The 26026-nt window shown below is 39.3% G+C and overlaps 1 protein-coding gene across 3 annotated transcripts; it reads right to left on the reverse strand.

Moving 5' to 3' along the window:
* Positions 1-5040: 5040 nt before the first annotated feature.
* Positions 5041-25667, reverse strand: LOC109425735 (protein lethal(2)essential for life). Of its 3 annotated transcripts, none has more exons than XM_019701060.3 (4): positions 25279-25667; positions 18701-19185; positions 5878-6025; positions 5041-5542 (listed from the first exon to the last, which is right to left on the reverse strand). In XM_019701060.3, the coding sequence occupies exons 2-4, from the start codon at positions 19107-19109 to the stop codon at positions 5515-5517; spliced, it is 585 nt and encodes a 194-aa protein (XP_019556605.1). In that variant the 5' UTR covers positions 19110-19185; positions 25279-25667; the 3' UTR covers positions 5041-5514. The 3 variants fall into 3 exon arrangements, with proteins under 3 accessions (XP_019556605.1, XP_019556606.1, XP_062708949.1); XM_019701061.3 differs by having other exon boundaries at positions 18701-19096; positions 25279-25666; XM_062852965.1 differs by lacking the exon at positions 25279-25667 and adding an exon at positions 25230-25249 and having other exon boundaries at positions 18701-19096.
* Positions 25668-26026: the final 359 nt, after the last annotated feature.

Consider the following 26026-nt stretch of genomic DNA (forward strand, 5'->3'; position numbering starts at 1 on the left):
CTCTTTTGATAGTGGATTGTGTTCGCTCAATAATGCTATGAGATGTGATTGGTGAAGAAGTATACATTATCGGGCACGGTGTGTTGAAATAGTCATATTATCGAACTTGCATGAACCTAAAATCTTTTTTCGTTTAAAGTTAGCCTTAACCGTGTTAGGCTAACTTTTAACGAAAAAAGATTTTAGATTCATGCAAGTTCGATAATTCAGTAACAAATTTTGAAAACGACGTATAATCAATGGTGTAGCATTGATTATACGTCGTTTTCAAAATTTGTTACTGAATTATCCTGTTTCAGCACACCGCACAGTGCACTAAGGGCCAGAATCGCAATCTAGCGGAACAAAATTAATTAAACACTCCAAAACGGAGCATTTCCGGCACATGGTATCTTCGACAAAGTTGCTTGACATCATTGCTAAGAACGTAGTAGTTCGCAAATCGTCCGCATAGGTGGCGCCTTTGTTTTATGTCCTAGAGAGCTCCACGAAACTGACATTTTCATGACCTACTATGTATCGTAAAAATAAAAACAATAAAAATTAGTTCATACTATTGCATCAAAATGTGTTTTATTGACATTTTTTATCAATAAAATCTAGTTTATATACAATAATTAAAAAACAGTAGGCCGTGGAATTTTGACGTCTAAGCAACAGTTGTTTATTTAGTCAAAATGAACAACTTTCTCGGAGACATAAACTCTCTAATGTGTAACAGTAAAAAGTTACACGCTGGCACTACTTATATTTATGGTGTTACTAAAAAGCTATTATCTCAAAAACACCCAAAAATACCTCTCCAAATTTTTGTCAATATGTTCACCTAGTATTGCTTCGTATTTGCTGAAAATTTGAAGATGCGATTTTTTGCGCTTTGTGAGATATTAAGGTTTGAAATTCACACTATTTTATCGAATTTGTATTTTAATTTTAAATTTTTAATGATAATATTAAATATATATCCATACAATGTGTTTGGTTTGACATATTTGCATTAGGAAAAAAAAAAAACTCACATGGTTTCTAGTAAAAATGTCAAAATAAGCTTAAAAACTAGTTTTTCATTGAATGTATTTTATTTTTAAAATAACTCGAAAATAGTAGGCTGTGGAATTTTGACGTCTGAGAAAGAGTTGTTTATTTTGCTAAGTCTCTAGGACATAAAACAAAGAAGTTAGATGGTGGCGCCACCTATGCGGACGATTTTCGAACTACTACGTTCTTAGGAATAGATGCCCCTGCTGATGTCAAGCAACTTTGTCGAAGATACCATGTGCCGGAAATGCTTCGTTTTGGAGTAATTAATTTTGTTCCGCTAGATTGCGATTCTGGCCCTTAGTGCAGTGGTGGGCCTCCATACAAAGGTCCGACAAAACCTCAAATGTTAACCGAAATGGCTAAAATTCACAGGTTATGATGATTTTAGTGCTCTAAACCTATTTCTGATATGAAACTTTTCATACATTTTGATTTTACTACATTAGGGTTGTTCAAAATTTTGAAATCTGCTGATTGTGGGAAGCTTGTAAAAAGTTATCGATAATGAGCTAACACGATGTGTTTTTTGAACGTAGATTTTGATCAACCTTTTGATTTGTGGGTTCTTCTATCATGTATTGGCATTGACATTATCTATAATTGTGTATATTTTGCTGTTAGGGTGGTCCAAAATTTTTAAACAACATAAATTATTAGAAAAAATCGATAACCTACGTTTTATTTCAATGTATCACTTCAGATACATACAATGTTGGCTGACAAGACGTTGTATATTCTCAGAGACCCTCTATATACATTTTACGGTGGGTACACAGAGGTGAATTAACGTTTAAAATGGGGTCAGATAGTCTCATATACAGGGTGCGTGAGATATTTTTGCACTAAATCATATCGTAATCATACAACACGTTTTAAAAATAATTCGACAATAGATCTATACTAAATGATTTTTTCGCGAACAATTCCCAAGCAACACACATGTTATAATAGAGTTACGACAGCGCAAGTTTTGGTTGTATAGAAGTTTATTTTACGTTATTCTAACATTGTGTTGAAATAACGTAAAATAAACTTCTATACAACCAAAACTTGCGCTGTCGTAACTTTTATATAACATGTGTGTTACTTGGGTTGTGATTATTTCAATGATTTAGGAAGAAAAAAGTGGTCCTAATATCGATAACCTTTTTGAACGATCCTGAGAACCACTGCAAGTCCGTTTTAGTGTTGTTCTCTATATTTTGGTCAACAATTGTGTTATTTTAGGTAAAACTAGAATATTTTTGTACGAGCAGCTCCAATGGTATCATCGTTATGTGTGCCGTTCAAAAAATATCCCATAAATTTGAAAAAGAGGTTTCGAGAAGACGAAAATGCGAACAACTTGAGTATAAATATATGGAGCAGCTGCATACTATCTGCATTTTCTCAGCTGTCAAGAACGCTATGAAGTTGATTTTTTCAGTGTAGTTGGGGGATTCCATAGGCTTGTTACTCACAATAAACTACCTCGCTGGAATGGAAGTTAGCGGAGAAATAAATGGAAGAAGTCGAAAATTCTAATTTGGGCAATGGTATTCTACTAGGGCTGCTGAAACATTTATGAGAAAATTTAAAACTAAAATATCCTAAGTCTGACCACCTCAATTTGCTGTTTTAGACTCCCATAAGCTACAGCACAAATTTAAGCTGAATTGATAAGGTCTTGTCTTAGGTATCGCTCGACTAGTCTGAAGTTTATATGGTAAAACTGGTACAAATATGTACAGGAATGGCATAGTTTTAGTTTTCTGCCACTAGATGGCACTGGAAGCGTTCAATAACCCTTATTTTTAGTATTATTATAGGGAATTCTATGCGGAACATCTTTGTTGAAGACCGCTAAGTGATCCGATGCTTGCTAAAAAAAAAGTTGTACCCTAGACTTAGTGTATCGAAAAAACAACCAGTTTTTATTGATGCTATTCGATAATGTGTTAAAATCACCACGTCAAAATTTTTTAAATTATAATTTTTGAAGCATATTTGTATCATTACGTCTCGTGTACCATTATTGGGCTTTTAAACATTACATTTTACTGATTTCGTCTTATTTACACAACAAATAGTAGAACCCGAAATGTTATTGGGCGCGCTAGTGTAAAACATAGGATCTGAAAATATTTTCTCATACCACCACGTTTTTGATTATTAATGGTTTTATATTTTTCACAGTTCACTAGAAATATGGTGCATTTGATGATGTGGGATTTATATTTTTATTGCAACCCTTTGATGAAATATTCCTGTTTGAAGGTTAGTGCAAAATTACCGCACGCACCCTGTAGTGAACTGCGTAAAATTTTAAGTGCTTTTTATCAATCTCGTTTCAACGGCTTCATATATGATCGTCCGAGTTTAGGTTGTAATGTACATTGATTTCTGTCATCACTTGTCAAAGCAACCAAAATAACCCAACATATGAAAAATTGGCAATACATATTCGCAATTGTGAAGGGAGTTGTTGATAAACAATCATTAGAGATCGGTACTCATATTGATGACCAGTAGAGTTTCAGCAAATATTGTCAAAATCTATATCACTCTGTGTGTCGTTCAGTACACGCAGAGAAATAAATTGTAAACACAATTAAATTCCAGTTCAAATCAACCGATTTTTCAGTTTGCTATAGCGACAAACTGATTTCTAGTTTAAACTAAACTGTTCCATTGTTTGATAATACAAATATTTTCATTTGACGAAATTTTTGACAGTTTGTAAGTCCAAACTGAGATTTTGTAGTTTCAACATAAAATAATGGATTGTTTCAAACAACAGCACTTTTGCAACTAACAAAGCCAGAACGTGATTGTGTTGGTGACGGCAGCTCCTGCGGCAGCTTGGAAATCTATTTTTTAGACACTCGACAAGCGGATGGAAAGTAGACTGGATAAAAAAAAAAAGACAAAAAGGCGAAACCGACCATCATTTTGTGGATGCTGTCTTGAGTACCTGCGCGTTATCCATCACGGCCAAGACTGCACTTGGAAGTTGCGGTGGTGGATTTGCTACACCTTCCTCGTTGTGGCGAAGTTGAGGTAAGAATTTTAAAGATGTGTGAGTGCTTCCAGGCCCTGCTTGTGGTCCCCAGTTTGTAGAAACAAATGAAGTTTTTAACGTTACATGGAATGATGGTTATTGGTTGTTTTAATCTATTAACAGAACGTAAGAACAAAAAAATATAACTTTGGAGTAAGTAAATTCTCAGTTTGAAAATCAACCATGCGTTTTATTAATTCAAACAGGCGTCATTTTCTGCGTGTGCGGCCCAGAGGTAAAGTTCGTGCCTCTCAATCGGCGGACCAGTGTTCGATTCCTGTTCAATATTTTATATTTATGTTTTATCTGTCGATTCGGTTCTAGCCAGTGTTGGGAACACTCACTTGTAAGAGTGATACTCACTTGCTTCTATCTCAGTCCAGAAGCATGCTATCAAAAAATGATGTTTGAAGGGCTTTTAGATTGTAGTTTAATCTAAAAGTTTGCCGAATAAAGTAAAGGTCGCAGACGCATACCAAAATTGTGAGAGAGCTGTGAGTACGAGGTGAGTAAAATTCGTGAAATTTATACTCACCTTGTGCTCACAGCTCTCTCACGGTTTTGGTATGCGTCTGCGAGCTTTACTTTATTCAGTAAACTTTTAGATTAAACTACAATCTAAAAGCCCTTTGAACATCATTTTTTGATAGCATGCTTCTAGACTGAGATAGAAGCAAGTGAGTATAATTTTTTGCAAGTGAGTATTCGCAACACTGGTTCTAGCGATTGCTAGCTCAACTTTTATTTGTGATAGAAGACGTAAATTTGCGTGAAACGGGCTGCTCCTTTTATGTGCATCCAGCTGAACTTAAATTCACATGATTTTCTTTTTTTTTTTTTCTAAGAGTGCATTCTATCTGTGAAAATATGACTCTAATTCAGATCTAACCAGCTCCATTTGAAAGGAAAACTAGGTTGACTGTGATAGACACTAGGACAAAAATGCTAAAACTATTGAGTGATGTATTTCGGAAAACGTGACGGTTTATTCCTCTTTGTTAACTTTCAACCAATTGTAGGTATCGATAAAATTTTCACATCTATAACGTACACTATTATTGAATCACATTTTGTGCCACATGCCAGCTACGATAGATTAGTCACTTTCAATCACTACGATGATATTCTAAAAATCTATCTCGACCACGACGGCGAATCCGTTGCCCTCCGTTCCGAGGGCCCACCATGGTGGCCGTAATCTTTGGTGTCTGGATGAGTTGAAGTTCGCGTTTTATTGTTTGCTGTCTGCTGTCTGTGTATCGGAACGTGACCTCGATTTGATGTCTGTCAATAATTTCCCGATTGGGTTTTTCGTAGGTATCGTGCCACGTGAGCGGGAGCTGGTCTTTTTATTCTCTGCTTATTTTCGGGTGCCTGTCGCGGTTTTTTCAAGGTGAGTGTCGGAGTCAGAACAGTGAGGTGCCACAACAAATCTAATTCAGGTAGAACCCAATACGAAATCTACAACCATGGAGGGAAAAAGAACAAACAAAATACAACGATCAACAATACGAATTCACTACACCTGAAACAATGGTAAATGGAAGCATCAACAAAAAAAACGAAACAGAAATCAATCGGTTGAAATATCCTTTTCATGTTCCATGAGTTTGACAAATAGGTAGGAAGAGAGGACAGGTTGTGTGGTTTAATTCAGGCATTGCTCGATTCGGCGATCTGGACAGCTATGGGTATTGATGGTTTTGCTTTTTTTCAGCTCGTTCTTTGGTGTATGTTGACTTTCGTGATGATGGTATTCGACTTCTTCGGCTCACGACTTTGCGGAGGAAGTTTACTTCTTATCCTCGATGGCAGGTTTTCCGGTATGCCAGATGGGGACAAACTTCTCCACTTTCGGAGCTGGCAGGCCGATTCTCGGGGCAGTGACGGTCAGGACTCCATCTGAAGAGAGGGATGATACGACCAGGTTTGCATCGTAGCCAACTGTAGGTATGAAAGAAAGAAATAATAGTAGAGTAAGGTTGGTTAAGATGCAATTTTTCAAAACTTTCATCGTTTTCAATGATAAATAGCTTAAACTAAACAATGTTTACTTGATACTTCTGCTGAAATATTCACGAAACTAACGCATTTTTTTCAGAGTTTTTCTCTGATACCCCCTTAAGTCCCCAGAAACTCCCTTGAAGCTCTCTCTCTCTGAAGCTTCCCCTGAATCTCCCATGAGATACTCCACGAAACCCCCTGAAATTCGTATTACAGTAGACGTTCGATAACTGACACATGTTTACGATTCACTTAGCGAACGAAAATTCGATAACTGCAACGCCTGACAGTGTCAACAAGCCGTCAATTGACGTTAAATGAACGAAAAATTCATTCGACTGTTCATTAGGGCTAACATGGCGCACCATGTTGACGTTTGGCGGTGCGATAACTGCAAATTTGTTGCACTTACCGGACTTGCAGTTAAAAAGCATTGCAGTTAAACCGTTTGCACCGACCGAACGACTACTGTATCCTCAACCCGTCTCTACAGAAATCCCACACGTCCCAGCAAGTCTCTTTTGAAGTTTCCCGGAGTTCCGACGGATTTTTTTGAAACCCTCTACAACTTCCAGAAACTCCCTGGAACTCTTTGAAACTCCCGTACAGTCCCCAATTCTCCAGAAACCCCCCAAGGCGCTCAAGAAACCTCCAGAAACCTCTTGCCCGTGTAGCTGACGGCTTAGAATAGCACTACGGACCCCCTGTTCCAGGGGTAAAAGCCCACCAAACAGGGAACCCCAATCCAAGGTGTCAGGCGACCCGTGCTTGTGGATGAATGATTGAGGGAGTTTCAAAGATGCTCGATCGTTAACGGAGCCCGTAACGTGGGTAGATCACTTTTGCGTGTTGCGTTACGGAGTAAAATCTACCGAAACCTAGTGTCGTCCTACTTTTCCAATTTTGGAATATGCGTTCTGGTAATTCAAGGAATCATAGTATATAGTCCTTGTCACTGGTATCGTGGTAGCTTACGGTCTCTGAATAAAACTAAGTTAACCAACTTTAATTTGTAGATAGTTAAAAACCTCGCCGTTCGAGGCTAAACTTGATGCAAAGGACATCAAATCGGGTTAGGGATCCATGTATGTACTAACTCTTCAAAGACAGTAAGTGCTGGTATGCAAGGAACATACTAGCATCCTTATTACTGAACATTAGAGTGGGTCATCGTTTATATGGAAAAATGAAAAATTCAATGGAATCCCATCAGATCAAAGCTTTTTTGATCCTATTTCAGGACCCAAATATTTGTGCAAAATTTGGGCAGGATCGGTTATGTCTACGTTTTGCGCATCGCGTTTGAAGTTTGTATGGAGTTTTACATGGGAAAACACACTTTTTTGCATTTCTCTCATAACAAACTTGAATTTTTCTAAAACCATGTAACCGATAAAGTGAAAACATAGCCTAGGGTGTCCTGAAAAACTTTGTCGAAGACCGCAAAGTGATCTGATGCTTATGAAAAAAGTTATAGCGTTGGAATTGCTTGGCGAAACAGCATGATTTTGTTGCTATTGTTATTCCTTTACATGTTAAAACATAAACACATGCATGCGGTTTGTTGTTTAGAACTATTTTCACAAGCATCGGATCGCTTTGCGGTTTTCAACAAAGTTTTTCAGAATATCCTAGGCCATCATTTCGGTTAAAAAGTTTCAGACAAACTTTTTCAACTTATGACAAAAATTCAAAAAGTATGTTTTCCCATACAAAATCCCATACAAATTTCAATTGCAATGCGCAAAGTGTAGACGCAACCGATCGTGCAATAACTTTGCACAGATACTCAGGACCCGAAACGGAACCAAAAAAGCTTTGATCTGAGAAAACGGTTCCGATGACCCACGCTACTGAACATATGTTCCAATATTGGAATGGTATTGCTGCTAATGTTAAACCCAGGTTCTAAACTTCTTATTGGGGAGAATTTAGCAGTAAAACAAGGGTGATGCTAGGTTTCCGATGCATGGCTAATTATCAGTACTCTTGTTTTGTTTTCTCTATTGCTCCTGAAGCATATAAGAAAACAAAACAAAAACTGTATCAACATCGATACTTTATTGCCCCTCAATGGCAATTGAGTAATGCGACATGCACTACACTAAGGATACGAGTAATGTCTAAAAACTGGTCGCAGTGACAGACCCGAACAGGAATAAAAAAACAACTCTTGGAACTCCCTGAAGTCCACCAAAACCTTTTCAAAACCTCCTTTAAGCCTCTGATTGGCGCCCAGTGATCTATTTTTAGATCCGTATCTTTTTCGATTACCGTTGAGAAACAAACCATATAGGCAGGCTAATATCTTCCACAAAGTTGTTCAGAAGACCTTCTGGGACTATCCAGTCCTACATAATTTTGTACGTATTTGCTTCAGTAGGTGGCACCAGCGAGCATGAAACATTTTGCATTGATAGGTGTTGTGCCAACAACAGCTGTTGCACAATGGTCACAAATCTGAAATAAAAGTTCTACGCCAAAGCTTTTAGTTTTACCCATAGATTGTTAATGTCTTCGGGAAAGTTCCTTCATATTTTCAAACATTGTTTTTAATTGAGTTTATAACACTTGATTGTCTTTTAAAAAATGCTGAATTTTCAATGTTCTTATAGTGCTTGGAGCCATGTTTTGCGGTTATGGAAAGGAAACCTTTTAGCCTTTCTCGTACACCAAAGTGTACTGAAAGGCAATATGTATGTTAACTCAAATTAAAAAAAAAATGTTAGATAGCTTAGAGGATCGAGGTAAATATACCTATTAACTTAGTTCGACGATTTGAGATGATGCCTGTATGTATGTATGTCTGTGCACGGCATTTTCTACAACCTGATAAACGATAAGTAGAAAAATAGTCTCAGACCATATCTGAACCAGTACTTTTCCGGAACCAGTTCTAGGTGTCCGACCGAAAGTGGCCAAATATGAAAACTAACCTTTTTTTGGCTTCGTGGTCGTCCGGCTAGTGTTACCAAGCATTTAGTCGCATCGTGATGGGAGGCGCGGGTTCCCGCCGAAGATGTCCGGAAATGTTTTCGGCAGTACCACTGGGCGTTGTATGCTAGTCCGCAAGCTAGTGTCGTGCTTCCTTCAAAAAGCGAATACAGTAGTCGTTCGGTCGGTGCAAACGGTTTAACTGCAATGCTTTTTAACTGAAAGTCCGGTAAGTGCAACAAATTTGCAGTTATCGCACCGCCAAACGTCAACATGGTGCGCCATGTTAGCCCTAATGAACAGTCGAATGAATTTTTCGTTCATTTAACGTCAATTGACGGCTTGTTGACACTGTCAGGCGTTGCAGTTATCGAATTTTCGTTCGCTAAGTGAAACGTAAACATGTGTCAGTTATCGAACGTCTACTGTAGCTGATTGGAAGCATTAAACGGCCCGTGTCATGCGGCACATCAAATCACGGTTCTTTAGATTGCCCGATGAACGGTAAGCATTCAGACCATATTTGTGACAACCGGTAGTGTTCCGGAACCAATTCCGGGTGTCCCTCCGAAAATGGTCAAATGTAAAAGAGAACCAAACTCATACATACGACATATCAAATGGTTTTAACGGTACCATGATGAACGGTTAAAAATAAAATAAATCTCAGATCATGTTTGGGAAACCAATCGTGTCCCGAAATCGGTTCCGGGTGTCCCACTGGAAGTAGTCAAAAGTAGAAGGGAACCAAAGCCATGCATCCGGTATATTAAATAGCAGCTTTTTCAATAACCTGATAAACGGTTAGCTCATGGGTCAGCAAAGACAATAATCTCAGATAACATCTAACACTAGAGGTAGTAAAATTTTTGCAATTAGAGGAAGACCAGAATAGCTAAATATATACGATTTATTGTAACTTTTGCTGTAATCGATCTTTTTAAATTTTATGTGAAATACACTGGAACCTCTTTTTATTCACATGGCTGTAACTGCATAAATTAAAAATGTGCATAAATTAAAAAAGGCATAAAAAGAGGGGAATTTATGCATAAATTAAGTTTGGGCTTTAATTAGAGAATCTAGTTCGCGAGAACAGGTCTTGCTCCTCGGCAGTTGAGATGCTTTCCAGAAAGTTTCCAGAGAGCCTAAAAAGGGGGTTCCAAGGGGCTTCGGGGACGTTTTAAGGGGTTGTTTCGGGAGATTTGAAAAGCCTTTTAAGGGTGATCTGTCAAGGTTTGTTTGTGTTTTCATTACGGGGAATTCTGAGGTATTTTAATAGTATTAAGTGGGTTTCAGGGGCCTTCCAAGGGGCTTTGGGGAAATTCAAGGGATCTCAGGAGCCTTTAAAGGGCGTTTCAAAAGGTTTGAGGTGCGTTTTAAGATATTTCAGAGTCTGCTCTGAAACTTCCTGAAATGCCTCAAAAATCCCCCTGAAATCCCCCGGGGACCCCATGTAACGTACCTAAGAGGCTTCGAAACCCCTGAGAACTCCTCCGTAACGCTTCCGTAACGCCTCTGAATCCCTCGAAATTGCTCTGAAACGCCTTGAAATGCCTCCAAAATCCCCCTTAAACCCCCTCGAAGCCCATGTAACGGAACTGAGACGCTCCGAACCCCCAGAAAACTTCTCCGTAACGCTTCTGTAACACCTCTGAATCCCGCAAAAAATGCTCTAAACTTTAGAGTCTAAAGTGTCCTGAAATGCCTTCAAAATCCCCTTTGAATCCCCTCGGACCCCATGTAACGCGCTTGAGAGGCCCCAAACCCCTCGAAAACTCCTCCGTAACATTTCCTAAGCACGCCGAAAATGGTCTGAAACATCCTGAAATGCCTCCAATATCCCCCTTAAGCCCCCTCGGACCCCATGTAACGCACCTAAGAGGCTTCGAAACCCCTCAGAACTCCTCCGTAACGCTTCCGTAACGCCTCTGAATCCCTCGAAATTGCTCTGAAATGCCTTGAAATGCCTTCAAAATCCCCCTTAACCCTTCAGCGCGCGCTGTTGTAAAAAGTACAACACCACCAAAAAAACCTCGCTTTTCGTATACAGCGCGAGCGCGGTGTAGTTTCGGTTGCTTGATGGCGCGCGTCCTGGAAGCCCAGCTAACACAAAGTCTTATATGATGTTGAATAGGATGCTCAAGTGGAGGCCATATGCGTACATGCTCCCATTTAACCGCGTGTAAAGTATACGTATATCGCCTCCACTTTTGCATCCTATTCAACATCATATGCGATCGTGTGTTGACTGGGAGGTTAAACCCCTTCGCACCCCGAAAACTCCTCGTAACGCTTAAGTAACGCCTCTGCATCGCGCCGAAAATGCTCTGAAACGTCTTGCAATGCCTCCAACATCCCCCTTAAACGCCCTCGCGCCTCATGTAACGCACCTGAGAAGCTCCGAACACCCCGAAAACTCCTCCGTAACGCTTCCGTAACGCCTTTGAATCATGCCTAAAATGGTCTGAAACATCCTGAAATGCCTCAAAAAATCCTCCAAAACCAAAATCCCTATAAACGCCTCTGAAACCAACCTAAAATGCTCTGAGACTTCCTGAAATGACTCCGAAACCCCCTAAAACCCACTCGAACCCCATGTAACGCACATGAGACCTTCGAAAACACCCAAAAACGAACCTGTAACCTTTCTTTGCTCACCTCTGTAACACTCCTTGGCCACCGTGGCAATAGTTCCCGTCATTATTAAATATTCCTATGCATAATATTGGTTCTGAGTAACATTCCCTCTTTTTATGCAGGGCAGAAAAAAGGTACACTCCCGTTCAAAAGTTTGGGGTCACCCCCTCGAAAACATGTCATTTTTTTAGGCCCATATCTCCGTCAATTTGCGTCCGATTTCAAAACCCTAGGTTTCATTCAAAAGATAATAAGTCAGAGAAACTTTGAACATGATTTAAAAGAAACTTTTTCAAAAAATTTTGTATGTAAACTTAACCCAAAGTTGCCAAATTTTCTAAAAAATGAATATAAACTTACGGCAGTGTCGCTGGAAGTTGGGTCGACCAAATTTTAGGATGAGAGCGGTAATATGATCCATTTTCTATTAGCTTTCAACTGCTTTTTACAGAACTTAGCTAAAAAATCTCGAAAAAAAGTTATTAAGTAAATTATTCCTTGATGTCATCGACCAAAAGTTTGGGGTCACTCCTCAAAATGCTGTATCGGCCAAAAGTTTGGGGTCACTATCGTAAAACATGAAAAAGTGATTTGTTGATATCTTTGTCATCTTTCATTCAATTTTAATTCTTCTTGGCTTATTTGAAACAAAATGAATGATACTTACTGCATAGACATTGAAACACACATATTTGTTGAAATTTACATACTAAAACTTAACGTAAAGTTGCCTCATTTTTTGAAGCTTGGTAAAATGTGCTAACTTCACATAACATTTTTATATACAAAAATCGTTAAATACGTTAAGTTGAAGACATCAAACGTAAATTTAGTTAATTATCTTTGAAATGAGCCAATTAATTAAAATTGAACTATTGAATTGACGAAGATATCACCAAATCACTTTTCCATGTTTTACGAAAGTGACCCCGAACTTTTGGCCGATACATCATATTGAGTGGTGACCCCAAACTTTTGGTCGATGACATCAAGGATTAATTTACTTAATAACTTTTTTTTTCTTGATTTTTTAGCTAAGTTCTGTTAAAAACAGTTGAAAGCTAATAGAAAATGGGTCATATTACCGCTCTCATCTTAAAATTTGGTCGACCCAACTTCCAGCGACACCAGTGTTGGTAAAATCACACTCAAAGCAGACTCATAAACCGCTCCTGCGTGAGCAAACTCGCGCGCGATTCTGAATCATTTTCTCACGCGCGAGATTTTCATGCAAAATCTCGCTCTCACGAGTCAAGCGCCGAAATCTCGTTCGCTTGTAAAACGAACCCAAATCAATTTGAACGGCATCTAATGTTGTTGTACGATAGGTTTGTTTTTGCTCTATCATATAATCCTAAAAACATCGACGTAAGTAATAAGAATACCAAGAAATAAAGCAATGAGTGAAATCGCGAGTCAATTCATGCAGGATTTTTTCGGCGGTGAGTTTGGCGAGTCAAGAATCGCGCTTGAAACAACTCAAGCATGAGATTTGAGAATTTGAGTTTATACCAACACTGGCGACACTGTCGTAAGTTTATATACATTTTTTTTGAAAATTTGGCAACTTTGGGTTAAGTTTACATTCAAATTTTTTTGAAAAAGTTTCTTTTAAATCATGTTCAAAGCTTCTTTGACTTATTATCTTTTGAATGAAACCTAGGGTTTTGAAATCCGACGCAAATTGGCGGAGATATGGGCCTAAAAAAATGACATGTTTTTGAGGGGGTGACCCCAAACTTTTGAACGGGAGTGTACATAAATTAAAAGTGCATAAAATAAACATGCATAAAAAGAGGTTTTAGTGTAGTTTGTGCGTGTACTTTCAAATTGATCTCCATAGAGATTTGCGAATCTACAACGGCGACTACTGGAAGCAGGGATGGGAACACTCACTTGCAAAGAATTACACTCACTTGATGTTTTCTCAGCTCAGAAGCGTGCAATCAAGAAATGGTGTATGGACGACTTTTGCCTTGTGGGTTTGTCTCAAAGTTTGCCGAATAGAGTAGATATCGCACACGCATATCAAAGTCGTGACAGAGCTGTGAAAGCGACTCTCCACGAGGTGAGTGTAATTTACATTCACCTCGTGGAGAGTTGCCTTCGCAGCTCCTTCATGACTTCGGTATGCGTGTGCGACCCCTACTCTATTCAGCAAACTTTTAGACAAAACCACAAGGCAAAAGTCGTCCATACATCATTTCTTGATTGCACGCTTCTGAGCTGAGAAAACATCAAGTGAGTGTAACTCTCTGCAAGTGAGTGTTCCCATCCTTGACTGGAAGTAAAATACGTGAAACCAATGAAGTGGATCTCAGAACGTCGTGATACTTGGTGGGCTTGTAATAAAATAGATCCATATTTTCTTATTTCGCCATTATGGTAAGCAATTTAAAAAATAAAAAAGCTGACCCAAAGTCAACCTCTTTCAAAACTTGTAATTTTCAATGAATCAGCCCAAGTATTAGATTTTGTACATTTAGAAAATGCACCTCGAGATCAATTATTTCATAAACGGACAGCTCTTGATATTGTGATCAACTTCACCGAAGACGAAATTCTTCATGTATTTTAATTATCGAGAAACAAAAAATTTTAAGACTTAATAGCCATATAGCCGAGGCGGTAAACGCACGGGTATTCAGCATGACCATGCTGAGGGTGACGAGTTCGATTCCCGGTCGGTCCAGGATCTTTTCGTAAAGGAAATTTCCTTGACTTCCTTGGGCATAGAGTATCTTCGTGCCTGCCACACGATATACGCATGCAAAATGGTCATTGGCAGAGGAAGCTCTCAGTTAATAACTATGGAAGTGCTCATAGAACACTAAGCTGAGAAGCAGGCTTTGTCCCAATGAGGACGTTACGCCAAGAAGAAGAAGAAGACTTAATAGCGCCATCTAGTGCGTGAGTGAACATAGAATAAACTAGTTGACGAATGGCCGTTTAAGTCCCGATCTACTTTGCTGAAGACGAAATTATTCTACGTGGCATTTTCGAGATATAAAAGACAAGAACTTCTAAGGCATACTAGCGGATCCACCTAGCGGATGAATCTGTATTCGGATGGGCGATAAAACGTCGAATGCCAAAATGTCGAATGCCAAAACGTCGAAAGGACAAACAGTCGAAGGCACAGAACGTCAAAAAGTGAAAGAATGGGTTTCGCTTAAAAGAATGAAAAAACTTTCTATTTCCAGCCTACACACGATCGCATATGCTGTTGAATAGGATGCTAAAGTGGAAGCGATAAGCGTACACTTTACACGCGGTTAAATGGAAGCGTGTACCCATATGACCTCCACGTTAGCATCCTATTCTACATAATATACGACTTCGTGTTGGCTCGGTTTGTTTATATAATTCGTTGAAAATGGAGTTGAGATATTTTACAATATTCAACTTTACTGAACGCGTTACTAATTGCACAGATAACAGACGTTCATGCTAACATACGAGATGTGTGTAAACCCTTTCAACCGTCATTTCTATAAGAAAACCTAATTGGCAACCATTTAGAGATGGCGCAACTTGAGTATAAATGAAAATCGCAAATAATCCCTGTCAGATAACAATTCGTTGTACAGATGGAATATGTGAGCAACGTATTTTGTTTTCACAGCTTTTACACAGGTTTTGAGATGAATTTTGTTCTAGGATAAACATCTGTTACCTGTGATAATTGTAAATTACAGTTTTGTACATTTTATTTTTTTTCCCTATAACGCTTATTCTTTGACAGATACGCGTATTTTGACTACCATAATCTGGAGGGAAGCTGATCGCTATGGGATCCACGCCCTTCAACCGCTGAGAATGCTATAATTTTATTTCAATGGAAGAACTTTTGTCATGAATCTATTGGGGAAATATAATTAAAGAATTTTTGAAGGTTTTTATGCCAATGATGTCAGATTTTCCATAAAAATATCGATTTTTCTGGATGTGCCTCGTTGAAAGACTGTCATTCTAAGAATTGCCTTCCATCAACGCATTGTATATCAGATGACTTATAAAACACCTTTATTTATTCATGGTATGTTATAATATACATGACTTTGAGTACAAGTTTATGTTACATATAAATTTTATTCAAAAATAGCATATTTTTGAGAAATTAAGACGATTTTCAAAGAAATTGTCTCCCTTTAGGCTTGCAATCCTTATTTCACTGAAACTTACTGTGCTTTACTTTATTTTCAACATATTAATTACATCAGACAACTAATTCAGATTCAGCATTATCAATTTTTGTTTGTTAAATAATTTTCCTTTTTTAGAATAGGGTATCGCGTCACTTGGGCGGTGGCTTCTATATTCGTCTGTTTTCCACTATAACTCAGTCAATTTTGAGCCAATTGACTTGAAATGTTGTACACGGGTAGATACTATACCTATCGCACCGCATTCCAAAAATTGTTGCAATTGGTTCAAATTTGACTGAGTTATAGCGGAAATAAACAGACGAAAATAGAAGCCACCGCCCAAGTGGCGCGATTCCCTATTATGGTTGATCAACTTCAATCCGGATTCAAAGTTTTCAAATTTAGGCATATGGATATTTTTTACAATATGTAGCAGTTTTTTGTAAGAATTTCGTTTACGGAACTTAATGCAAGTCCATTCAGTACATATCACAATGGTTTATTTTCCCATTTTCACGCTCTTTATTAATAGCTCGAAGGATTGAGGAGATAGAGCAATGGTGTCTTGGGCAAAGTTGACGGGAATGACCAGCGTCATCTTTTGACAGTTAGCGTTTTCGGATTAATCCCCCTAAAAGTGAGATACAAAATTAATTTTTTTAAATTGTTGAGATAGAGGGTTGACCTCTGCGGCAAAGTTGTAGCATTTTTAATTCCAAACAACTTTTCTGAAGACGTCAATGTTGTAATTTTTGCTTCAATGAAGATAGAGGCCTGTGTTTGAAAGTTAACCCCAAAAGCACGTTTTTTAAGTAAAACATACATTTGTTGAATTTTTGACCCATACAATGTACTGCAAAGTTGTATGAATCAATAAATTACGCAACTTTGCCCAAGACATCAAAGCTGTAAGAATTAAATGAGACGAGTTATAGATGAATTTATGATTTTTTTCATCCACTTTTAGGGATAAATACCTTTCTTAGGGGCAAAAAGGTGCAGCTGAGGATACCCTTATCAGAAAGTACATCTATAGAGCTTTCAAATAAGGGTCAGTTTGTCCGTCCACGATCGTCTACTGAGGAGATATGACCATAATAAAAAATGTCCTTACTACGATTTAACTGCATTCAAATCTACGTTGACAGAAAAATTCATGGCTACTATGATCAAATAATATATAGCCTTCTCTAAGCGAATTTCCGCAACAGTCCTGAATGTTTTAAATACCAAAATTGTTCTAAAAAACGTTTTCCACTGCCTTTTTATAAGATTTCCACTATTTAGTACAAATCCCATTCATTGAATAAAATATTAGGATTTATCGGGGTTTAATACGCTCTCACAGAGCCAACAGAGTTCTTCTGTAAAGCAATTTGAAATTTTATATGAAGAAAGTCAACACAATGAACTTTTATTAAGATAAGACGAAAGTTGGTTTAATTTATATTTCATCATAGTAGCCATGAATTTTTCTGTCAAAGTAGATTTGATTGCAATTAAATCGTAGTAAGGAGATTTTTTATTATGGCAATATCTCCTGAGTAGACGATCGTGGACGAACAAACTGACCCTTATTTGAAAGCTCTATAGATGCACTTTGTGATAAGGGTATCCACAGCTGCACCTTTTTGCCCCTAAGAAAGATATTTATCCCTAAAAGTGGATGAAAAAAATCATAAATTCATCCATAACTCGTCTCATTTAATTCTTACAGCTTTGATGTATTCGGCAAAGTTGCGTATTTTATTGATTCATACAACTTTGCAGAACATTGTATGGGTCTAAAAATTCAACGAATGTATGTTTTACTTAAAAAACGTGTTTTTGGGGTTAACTTTCAAACACAGGTCTCTATCTCCATTAGAGTAAAAATTACAACATTGACGTCTTCAGGAAAGTTGTTTGGAATCAAAAATGCTACAACTTTGCCGAAGACGTTAACCCTCTATCTCAACAATTAAAAAAAATTGATCTTGTACCTCACTTTTAGGGGGATTGATCCGAAAACGCTTACTGTCAAAAGATGGCGCTGGTCATTCCCGTTAACTTTGCCGAAGACACCATTGCTCTGTCTCCTCAATCCTTCGAGCTATTAATTAAGAGCGTGAAAATGGGAAAATAAACCATTGTGCATATGTTAAAAATACATATTTGGAATCAAATGCATTGTACCTGATTTTATAATCAACTTCCCCCCATATTACGGTACCACTTGTTGAGTGGATAACTGACACTGAGGAAAATGGCAAGTGGCAATCGAGATACGCTGTCAAAGGATAAGCATTCGAGGGCGAAAAAGTACAAAACTGATTACATTCGTTCGAGAAGAGAGTTTGATAAGCCGGTAAAAGATGTAAATTACAATTACATCTTAATAATTGTAATTATTAATTATTTGTGCATTGTACTTAGTAAATTACAATTGATCGCATTGCACAGAATTAGCAATAGTTAGAATTCACAAAAAAAAGAAATAATAAAAACAAATGATCGCAGAACACCAGGATTACATTTTATTTTGGATCATCTAAAATTGTAATTCGTTTGGTAAGATCATTTTTATGACGGGAAGTGTAATTTGAACAAGAAGCAAAACTTTTCTTCAATATAAAAATAGTCATTGTAGATTTATCGAATCTATTTGCATGCCCAATATTCAAAACTTACATCACCATAATACAATCGTCTGTTGAGACACTAACCGATTTCCTACTAATCGGTTCGTATAAAGTTCTGGAAATTTTGCAACGAATTATTCGCTCAAGTGTTGCGTGACTGAGAAAACTTACCCGCCCGCGTTCTATACATGCCTCTATCACTAAAGCGTGGCGGTGCCTACGCCAAAACTGAACAACAAAACACGCCCAACGTTATATCTTTCTATACTCACTTGGAAGCAGATACCGGCGCGAAAACTGTCTGGCGACGTAACCCTGCTCGTCCCGTTTCTCCTCGTGCTTGCCCTCGATGGTGATGTACTTGTCGGTTTTCCTCACGGTGACCTCGTGCGGGGCGAACTGATGGACGTCGACTTCGATCATAAACTTTTCCCGGTCCGAGTCCACCCGGGAGCCCACGTCCCGCAGGGTGAAGTACTTCCAGGGGCGCCACAGGCTGGACCAGCGTAGCGGGGGCATCGGCGGATGACGCCACCAGAGCGGATCGTCGCTGAGCACTTCCTCGGTGATGGATTTCTCCATCACGCGCGAGTACAACGGGAGATCCCAGTCGTCCCACCAGCTGCGGTAGTGCACCGGTACGAGCGACATCGTGCTGGTACTGCGGACTAGGGGACGCATCACGGACGGAATTAAAGTTGGCAGATGATGACGTCGGACGCGCGGGAGGGGTAAGAAGAGATTTCCTCTTATGAAACTATTTGACCAAAAGAATGATAGTGTAATATATCGATTTAACAGCATGTCACAAAAGCGGATTTATATTAATAGCACATGGTTAGGCGATGGGGCGCTCGTTGGCGTGCATAGGTTGTTGAGTGTTGATTCAAGTTGACGTTTCGTTGAAAAATATTTTCGAATCACGTAAGTATTAATGTATTATATTGCCCGTATTTTCGATTGGTTAACATGCAGGTAATCAACAAGACCATAGCAAAGAAGTCTGAATTTGATTATGGAGCTGTCCATAAATATGTTTTAATAGAAATTTCATTTTTTCTCACGTATGACCCGAGCGTCTGTTCACCAAGCAGGTGCGGCTCAAACAGCGTCTGTTCAGGCATCCAGCGGATGAGTAAGAAACGCTGCACCACGCCCAGCTAGATCCAAGGTGGTAGCCCCATCAGCGTGGTTGTCCCAGTGTTGGTTGGGACGTTAAACAGAACTGGCACGGTAAGACAGGAGTGTTGGCGTAGGCCCAATAAGCCACCCGTAAAAAAACCCATTGCGAATAACATAGGAGAAAATACGACTCGATACAATCGGCAAAGACCCACGCGACGAAATAAGGACTACGATTGGAAACTTGGAACATGGAATTGCAAGTCACTAGGTTTCGCAGGATGTGACAGGATAATCTACGACGAACTACATCCCCGCAACTTCGACATCGTGGCGTTGCAGGAACTTTGTTGGACTGGACAGAAAGTGTGGAAAAGCGGGCATCGAGTGGCTACCTTCTACCAAAGCTGTGGCACCACCAATGAACTGGGAACAGGATTTATAGTGTTGGGTAAGATGCGACAACGTGTGATCGGGTGGCAGCCGATCAACGCAAGGATGTGCATGTTGAGAGTTAAGGGCCGTTTCTTCACTTACAGCATCATCAACGTCCACTGCCCACACGAAGGGAGACCTGATGACGAGAAAGAAGCGTTCTACGCGCAGTTAGAGCAAACATACGATGGTTGCTCGCCGCGTGACGTGAAAATCGTTGTCGGCGACATGAACGCGCAGGAAGGAAGGGAGGAAATATACAGACCGGTAATCGGGCGAAACAGCCTGCACGCCGTATCGAATGATAACGGCCGGCGATGCGTAAACTTTGCAGCCTCCCGTGGTAGCCCGAAGCACCTTCTTCCCCCGCAAAGATACCCACAAAGCCACCTGGAGATCACCCGACCATCAAACAGAAAACCAAATCGACCACGTTCTAATCGACGGTAAATTCTTCTCGGATATAACCAACGTCCGCACATACCGCAGTGCGAATATAGATTCGGATCACTACTTAGTCGCTGTATGCATGCGCTCAAAACTTTCGACAGTTATCACCACGCGTCGAAGGCGAACGCCGCGGATCAACATCGAGCAGTTGCGTAACGTAGAAGTGGCTCAAGACTACGCGCAGCAGTTAGCAGTGGCCTTAGCAACGGAAGAGCAGCTTGGCGCAGCTACACTTGAAGGTGGCTGGAAGGACATCCGATCCGCCATAGGTAGTACCTCGGCTACAGCATTAGGCTTCGCGACTCCGAATCACAGAAACGACTGGTACGACAGCAAATGTGAGCAGTTGAAAAACGAGAAGATGCGAGAATGCTGCAACATCGTACGAGAGCGAATGAGGCACGTTACAGACAGGCGCGGAGCAGGCATAACTCAGTCTTCCGGATAAAGAAGCGCCAGCAGGAAGAACGAGATCGCGAAGCAATGGAAGAGCTGTACCGCGCTAAGGACACACGACCCAAGCAACCAAAAGTTCGGATAAAACAGCATGTTTGGGGTTAATCAGCTATTCGAAGGAAGATAATTAGCGTTCTATACAGCTCACTTTTTAAGTAGTTAACCGAACTTGAGTTCACAAAAAGTACACTTGTGCCGCTGAAAGGAACGCTATTCAGCTTAAAAATAAACTTCGATAAAATGAAAAACATGCGCTTAGTCCTCAAAAGTATTTTTTTGTTGAGAGACATTAGCATATGCGGAATCCAACTTGACTACTACCTTGAAATACATTTTTGATGTTTTTTACTTACTGAGAATCGAACTCGGGTTATCTTCGTTGAAAGCCGGTGCCTAACTACTACTCCATGTTTGGGTTGTTAAGCACTGAGAGATTTTACTCAATGTGCTGATATCATTTATTAGTGCTCAATCAGGTTCACATGTGAACTTTCTCTGAACTTGGAATACTCTGCGAGACAAACTTTTTGAAGCCGAAAGTTCGGAAGAAGTTTACGTGGAACTTCTTGTGAACTTACACAGTTTGTTTTGGTTCGCAGTTTAGGCAAGTGCAAAGCAATAAATTAGTGCCAATGTCGGTGATTCGGAAAAGATTATAAGTTTTCAGTGACTACGATCGTGCCGATCACCGTTGCGCCTGCGCGACAAGTGAAACGGTATGGAAAACATCCAGCAAAATTGGAAGACTTTTGCCATAGCCGAAAAAAAAAACTCCGGCGGAACACTAGGTGGAGCAGTTGCTCGCTGAGAGGGCAGCCATTGAGCCACAAAATACGGATTTTTTGCGTGGATTTCAAGTAAGTACGTTGAAATATAATAGTGAAACAATGTGTACTTGTGAAATTAACACAAGCTGTGGCTGCTGAGCTCGACTGCCGAGTGATTTAATTGAATGTGAATTTCTTCCGAGCTCCGCTGTCTCCGAAGTTCATGTGAAGTTCACTTTTGGTACAATTAATATTTATCAGAACTTTGAGTAGTAAGTTCAAAACAAGTTCAAAACAAGTTCGGAACGGAGCATTTCAAGTTGTTGTTATATGTCCATTTAAACTGCACGCAAAAGTTCAACATGAGTTTGGTTAAAATTTGATTGAACTCTGCCCTAAAGTTCAAAGTAAGTTTTTTTCTGATCCTTTTTTCGACTTCAATGTCGTTTTGAAGAGAATTCAAAAGCTTGTATATGTACTTTCAAGTTCATAAGCAATACATGAGTAACTTTTTGGAAAGTTCTACGAGAAGCTGAACCGGCCGCGCAGAGGTTTTATGCCACAAACCGATATGTGCCGAGATAATCAATGACAATGAGCGAGCGTGAGGTTGTCGAGAGGTGGCGGCAGCATTACAATGAGCGCCTCAATGGCGACGTTGCAAGCACCGATGGTGGCGCGGTAACAGATCTAGGAGTACGTGCGCAGGACGAAAGACTTCCGGCTTCTAATCTCCAAGAGATTGAGGAGGATTGCGGAAAGTATCGCTTGATGACACTACTGAGCGCTGCCTACAAGATACTCTTTCAAATTTTATGCCGCCATCTATCATCGATTGCAGGACAGTTCATGGTTCAATATCAGGCTGGATTCATGGGTGCAGAAATGTCGCGAATACAACGTGTCCGCACATCACTTGCTCATCGATTTTAAGGACAAACGTCTTGAAATCTTGCTTCAACGTTGTATCAAAACTTCAGACGCACAAATCTTAAGAAGCAAGCTTTAAACAACGATGTAGATTATTATTCTGTTCTTGCTCACTTTTAATTATCTTTAAATAAAAAGCTCAGGTGCGCTGGTTTTGTTTACAAAGAGATTTGTGCCCTCGAAATCGTGAGTAGGTGCCAAAGTCGGCCATAGTGGCGGCCATTTTGGGATTCTTACAAGTCTGTCCTTAAATCAGTGTATAATACAATCGATCGAAACCAGCTATGGCAGATCATGCACGAATACGGATTCTCGGATAAACAAATATGATTGATCAAGGCGACGATGGATCGAGTGATGTACGTAGTTCGAGTATCAGTGACACTCTCGAGTCCTTGCGAATCTCACAGAGGGTTACAGCAAGGTGATGGTCTAGGTCTGGTCGCCCGCCACCCCGAACTTCTGTCGACGGTGATGAAATCGGGGCGATTGAAGAATTCGTGTACTTGGGCTCACTGATGACGGCCGACAACGACACCAGCAGAGAAAATCAGGGGCGCATTTGGGCAGGAAACCGAGCTTACTTTGGACTCCGCAAAGCTCTACGATCGGACAAAGTTCGCCATCACACGAAGTTAACTATCCACAAAACTCTGATTAGACCGGTAGTCCTCTAAGGGCACGAAACATGGACCCTACGTGCAGAGAACCAACGCGCACTTGGAATTTTCGAACGGCGGACAAACACTCAAAATGAAATTTGTATCATCTGAGACCAATTAAGACCACTTAACTTCTGCGCGAAAAATCATAAACCGGTTCCGGAGTATGTGGTAGTTGCCAGACCCATTGTTTGAATCGACACAGTATCTTCTGAATATAAAAAAAAATGAATTTTGAACATTCGGCTGGCAGAGTTGCAAGAAATTCTGAAATTGTCCCCTAAGGATCCCTACTGAAACCGATTAAGGAGTATCCCCAAGTGGTCAGATCCACTTGACAGTTACTGACTTCTGGACAAAAAAATCTGATTTTTGAGCCGTAGAACAGTGGTGCTGCAAAATATTCTAAAAGTGTCCCTTGGGGTTCTCTACCGTAACCGGTTCCGGGGTATATGGAAGTGGTCAGACTCATTGATGATCATCGACCCAACTTTTGAAAAGGGCGATTGAGAAGAACCTAATTTTCTTCTTCAAAAAAATGTAACACGAAAACGGTTGGTTGGATTGAAATGATGTCTTCAAAGATGTTTGAGGACTTTTAGAAAAAAAAATACACTGAGAGTAATATTGATCACGGATCTATAGTAGCTTATTATATTCAAAAGCATTTTACTGTTTTTTCTTGAATTTTTATTTATTTTATTTACAATGTCTAAATATCATGTAAAATTTAAATATTTTTCTGTTCCTGTATAACGATAACAAACGAAAAAAAAATGAATAAACTAAATTTAAAACTTGGAGCTTGTAAAATGTTATTTGAAAATTCAAATATGTGAAAAATAATTCGTCATGCTTGACGAAAACAGTTAAACTATCTCTAATTACGCTTTACAAGTTTCCATAACATTTTCTTATTTTTTTTTGAATTAGCTGTAACTTACGTACGATTGGATGTAAGAGGATAAATAATGTATATGTTTCCATTGAAAACTGTATTTAGGGCGGGATAAATCTCATTTTCTTCTTTTGTCGCTTTGCTCGTTGACTCATCAAGGGGGGGGGATGATAAATAAAAAATGTAATTGAGAAAAAAAAATCATAATAATTAGGCAAAATTGTAAAATTTGTTAAGAAATTTTCCCAACGACTTAAAGTTTACTTTAAAATTTTTAAATTCCTCAATAATTTATATGTGTCCCCCCCCAAATGTGGAATTCTCACAAAAATTTTCCGAGAAGGGGGTGACATAAGAGAAAATCGAAATTTGTGTCATCCTTATATCTATTGTATATAAACAAATCTCAAAAATTGTATCCTTCCTCTAGTTTTGAGCATCGATGGAAAATAAAAAATCAAGCAAAATAGTATTGGTCATCCAAGGCTACTTGGCAAATTTTGAACTAGGAAGTCAGCTTTCTAAGGAAAATAATAAAAGAATCTAAAGGTAACGATTTTGGAAAATTGAATTTATATGACATCTAACATAGATCTGTGATGATGTCATACATCTCAGTGTATTTTTTTTTAAAGATCTTCAAATATCCTGAAACATTTACGAATACATCAATCAAACTGAAATCCATCCGATCAGCTTCAGCACAGTCCCGCTGACCACATGTCCATTTATCAAATCTAGTAATAATATGAAATTTATTTCAAATTTGCATTGAACCAGGATGTTGATCGTTGAACTGTCCGTCAGATAGTTTTCTGATTTCTGAGGTCAAGTCTGATTTCAATTGTGTAACTGCAACTGCCATAGACTTTCTTCAACTGCTTTTCCTTTTTTGTCACTTATCACGTTAAATTTTTCGAAATATTTTTCAACGATTATCTTCCATTTTTTCATTCTCAAGCCTGTGCACGCCATGGATGGATAGTTCAAGATTCACTTTTAATTGCGCAGTAAATAAATTTCCAAATAGTAACTCGTTGCACATTAGTTCCACATATAGGTTAGTGCACCAGGTACTTGCATATTTCGTAAGTTCAAATATTCACACTTCTCACTACTTTCACTCTTACCTTCTCGAACTGCGATAGTAGCGAAACTACCAAGTAAAAGTGAAAACTTCAGAGGAAAATGGTCTGATCAAGATAACACCAAACACCGACCGACTGAAAATGCTTCCGAATCAGCTGACGGTTAGAATGCTTTTGAACTTGCCACGCTTCGCGCGCGAATACTGAACCGATCGACCGAACGAGCGACTGACGACACGGATTGCAAGTTGGTTGAAAAAGTCTTCCAAGGGAGGACGAGGTCTGTGTGCTAGTGCTGCCTGCTAGCCGACCTGGTGGCTTGCTGAACTTGAACTGCTACGGGCGAGAACGTCGGAACGACTGACTGTAATGCCTCGTGGACCGCGCTTCTACCGACGACCACCTGGGGCTCGTGGATTTTTTTTTTGTTTTGATTCCGCCCACCCCGCTGCTCTTTTTATTAGCCGTGCCTTTCTGCAGTTAGAATCTGCAATTGTTTTGGGTTTAGAGCTAAGTAGGGCAGAACGGTGCAGAACGAATCAACTGAGAAAATAATTAAAACTGATTTTTCAGAATTTTTTCTACTTCTTCAGGCATTACTTACTCATTAAGACAGAGCTAGCTTCTCAACTTATGTCTTACTAGCATTGCGCCTTTCCCGACTTTCAACGGTGAGCAAACTTTGTCACCATGTCCATGGTCTTACCGATACGAGGATACTCTATAACTATGACTTGAACTTGAATATTAGATAAGGTGTCTCCTTTACCACACCCATGGAGACGCATGG

The sequence above is a fragment of the Aedes albopictus genome, chromosome 2 (genome assembly GCF_035046485.1).
Source record: "Aedes albopictus strain Foshan chromosome 2, AalbF5, whole genome shotgun sequence".
In the NCBI taxonomy this organism is placed as follows: Eukaryota; Metazoa; Arthropoda; class Insecta; order Diptera; family Culicidae; genus Aedes; species Aedes albopictus.

What these genes read in the sequence shown, in the direction of transcription:
- LOC109425735 (XM_019701060.3), bottom strand. Translation starts at nt 19,109, where the DNA reads ATGCGTCCCCTAGTCCGCAGTACCAGCACGATGTCGCTCGTACCGGTG. An exon ending in GCGCCGGTATCTGCTTCCAA is followed by an intron (nt 6,026 to 18,700) that starts GTGAGTATAGAA and finishes TCATACCTACAG; the next exon opens with TTGGCTACGATGCAAACCTG. An exon ending in CCTGCCATCGAGGATAAGAA is followed by an intron (nt 5,543 to 5,877) that starts GTAAACTTCCTC and finishes CCATGGTTGTAG; the next exon opens with ATTTCGTATTGGGTTCTACC.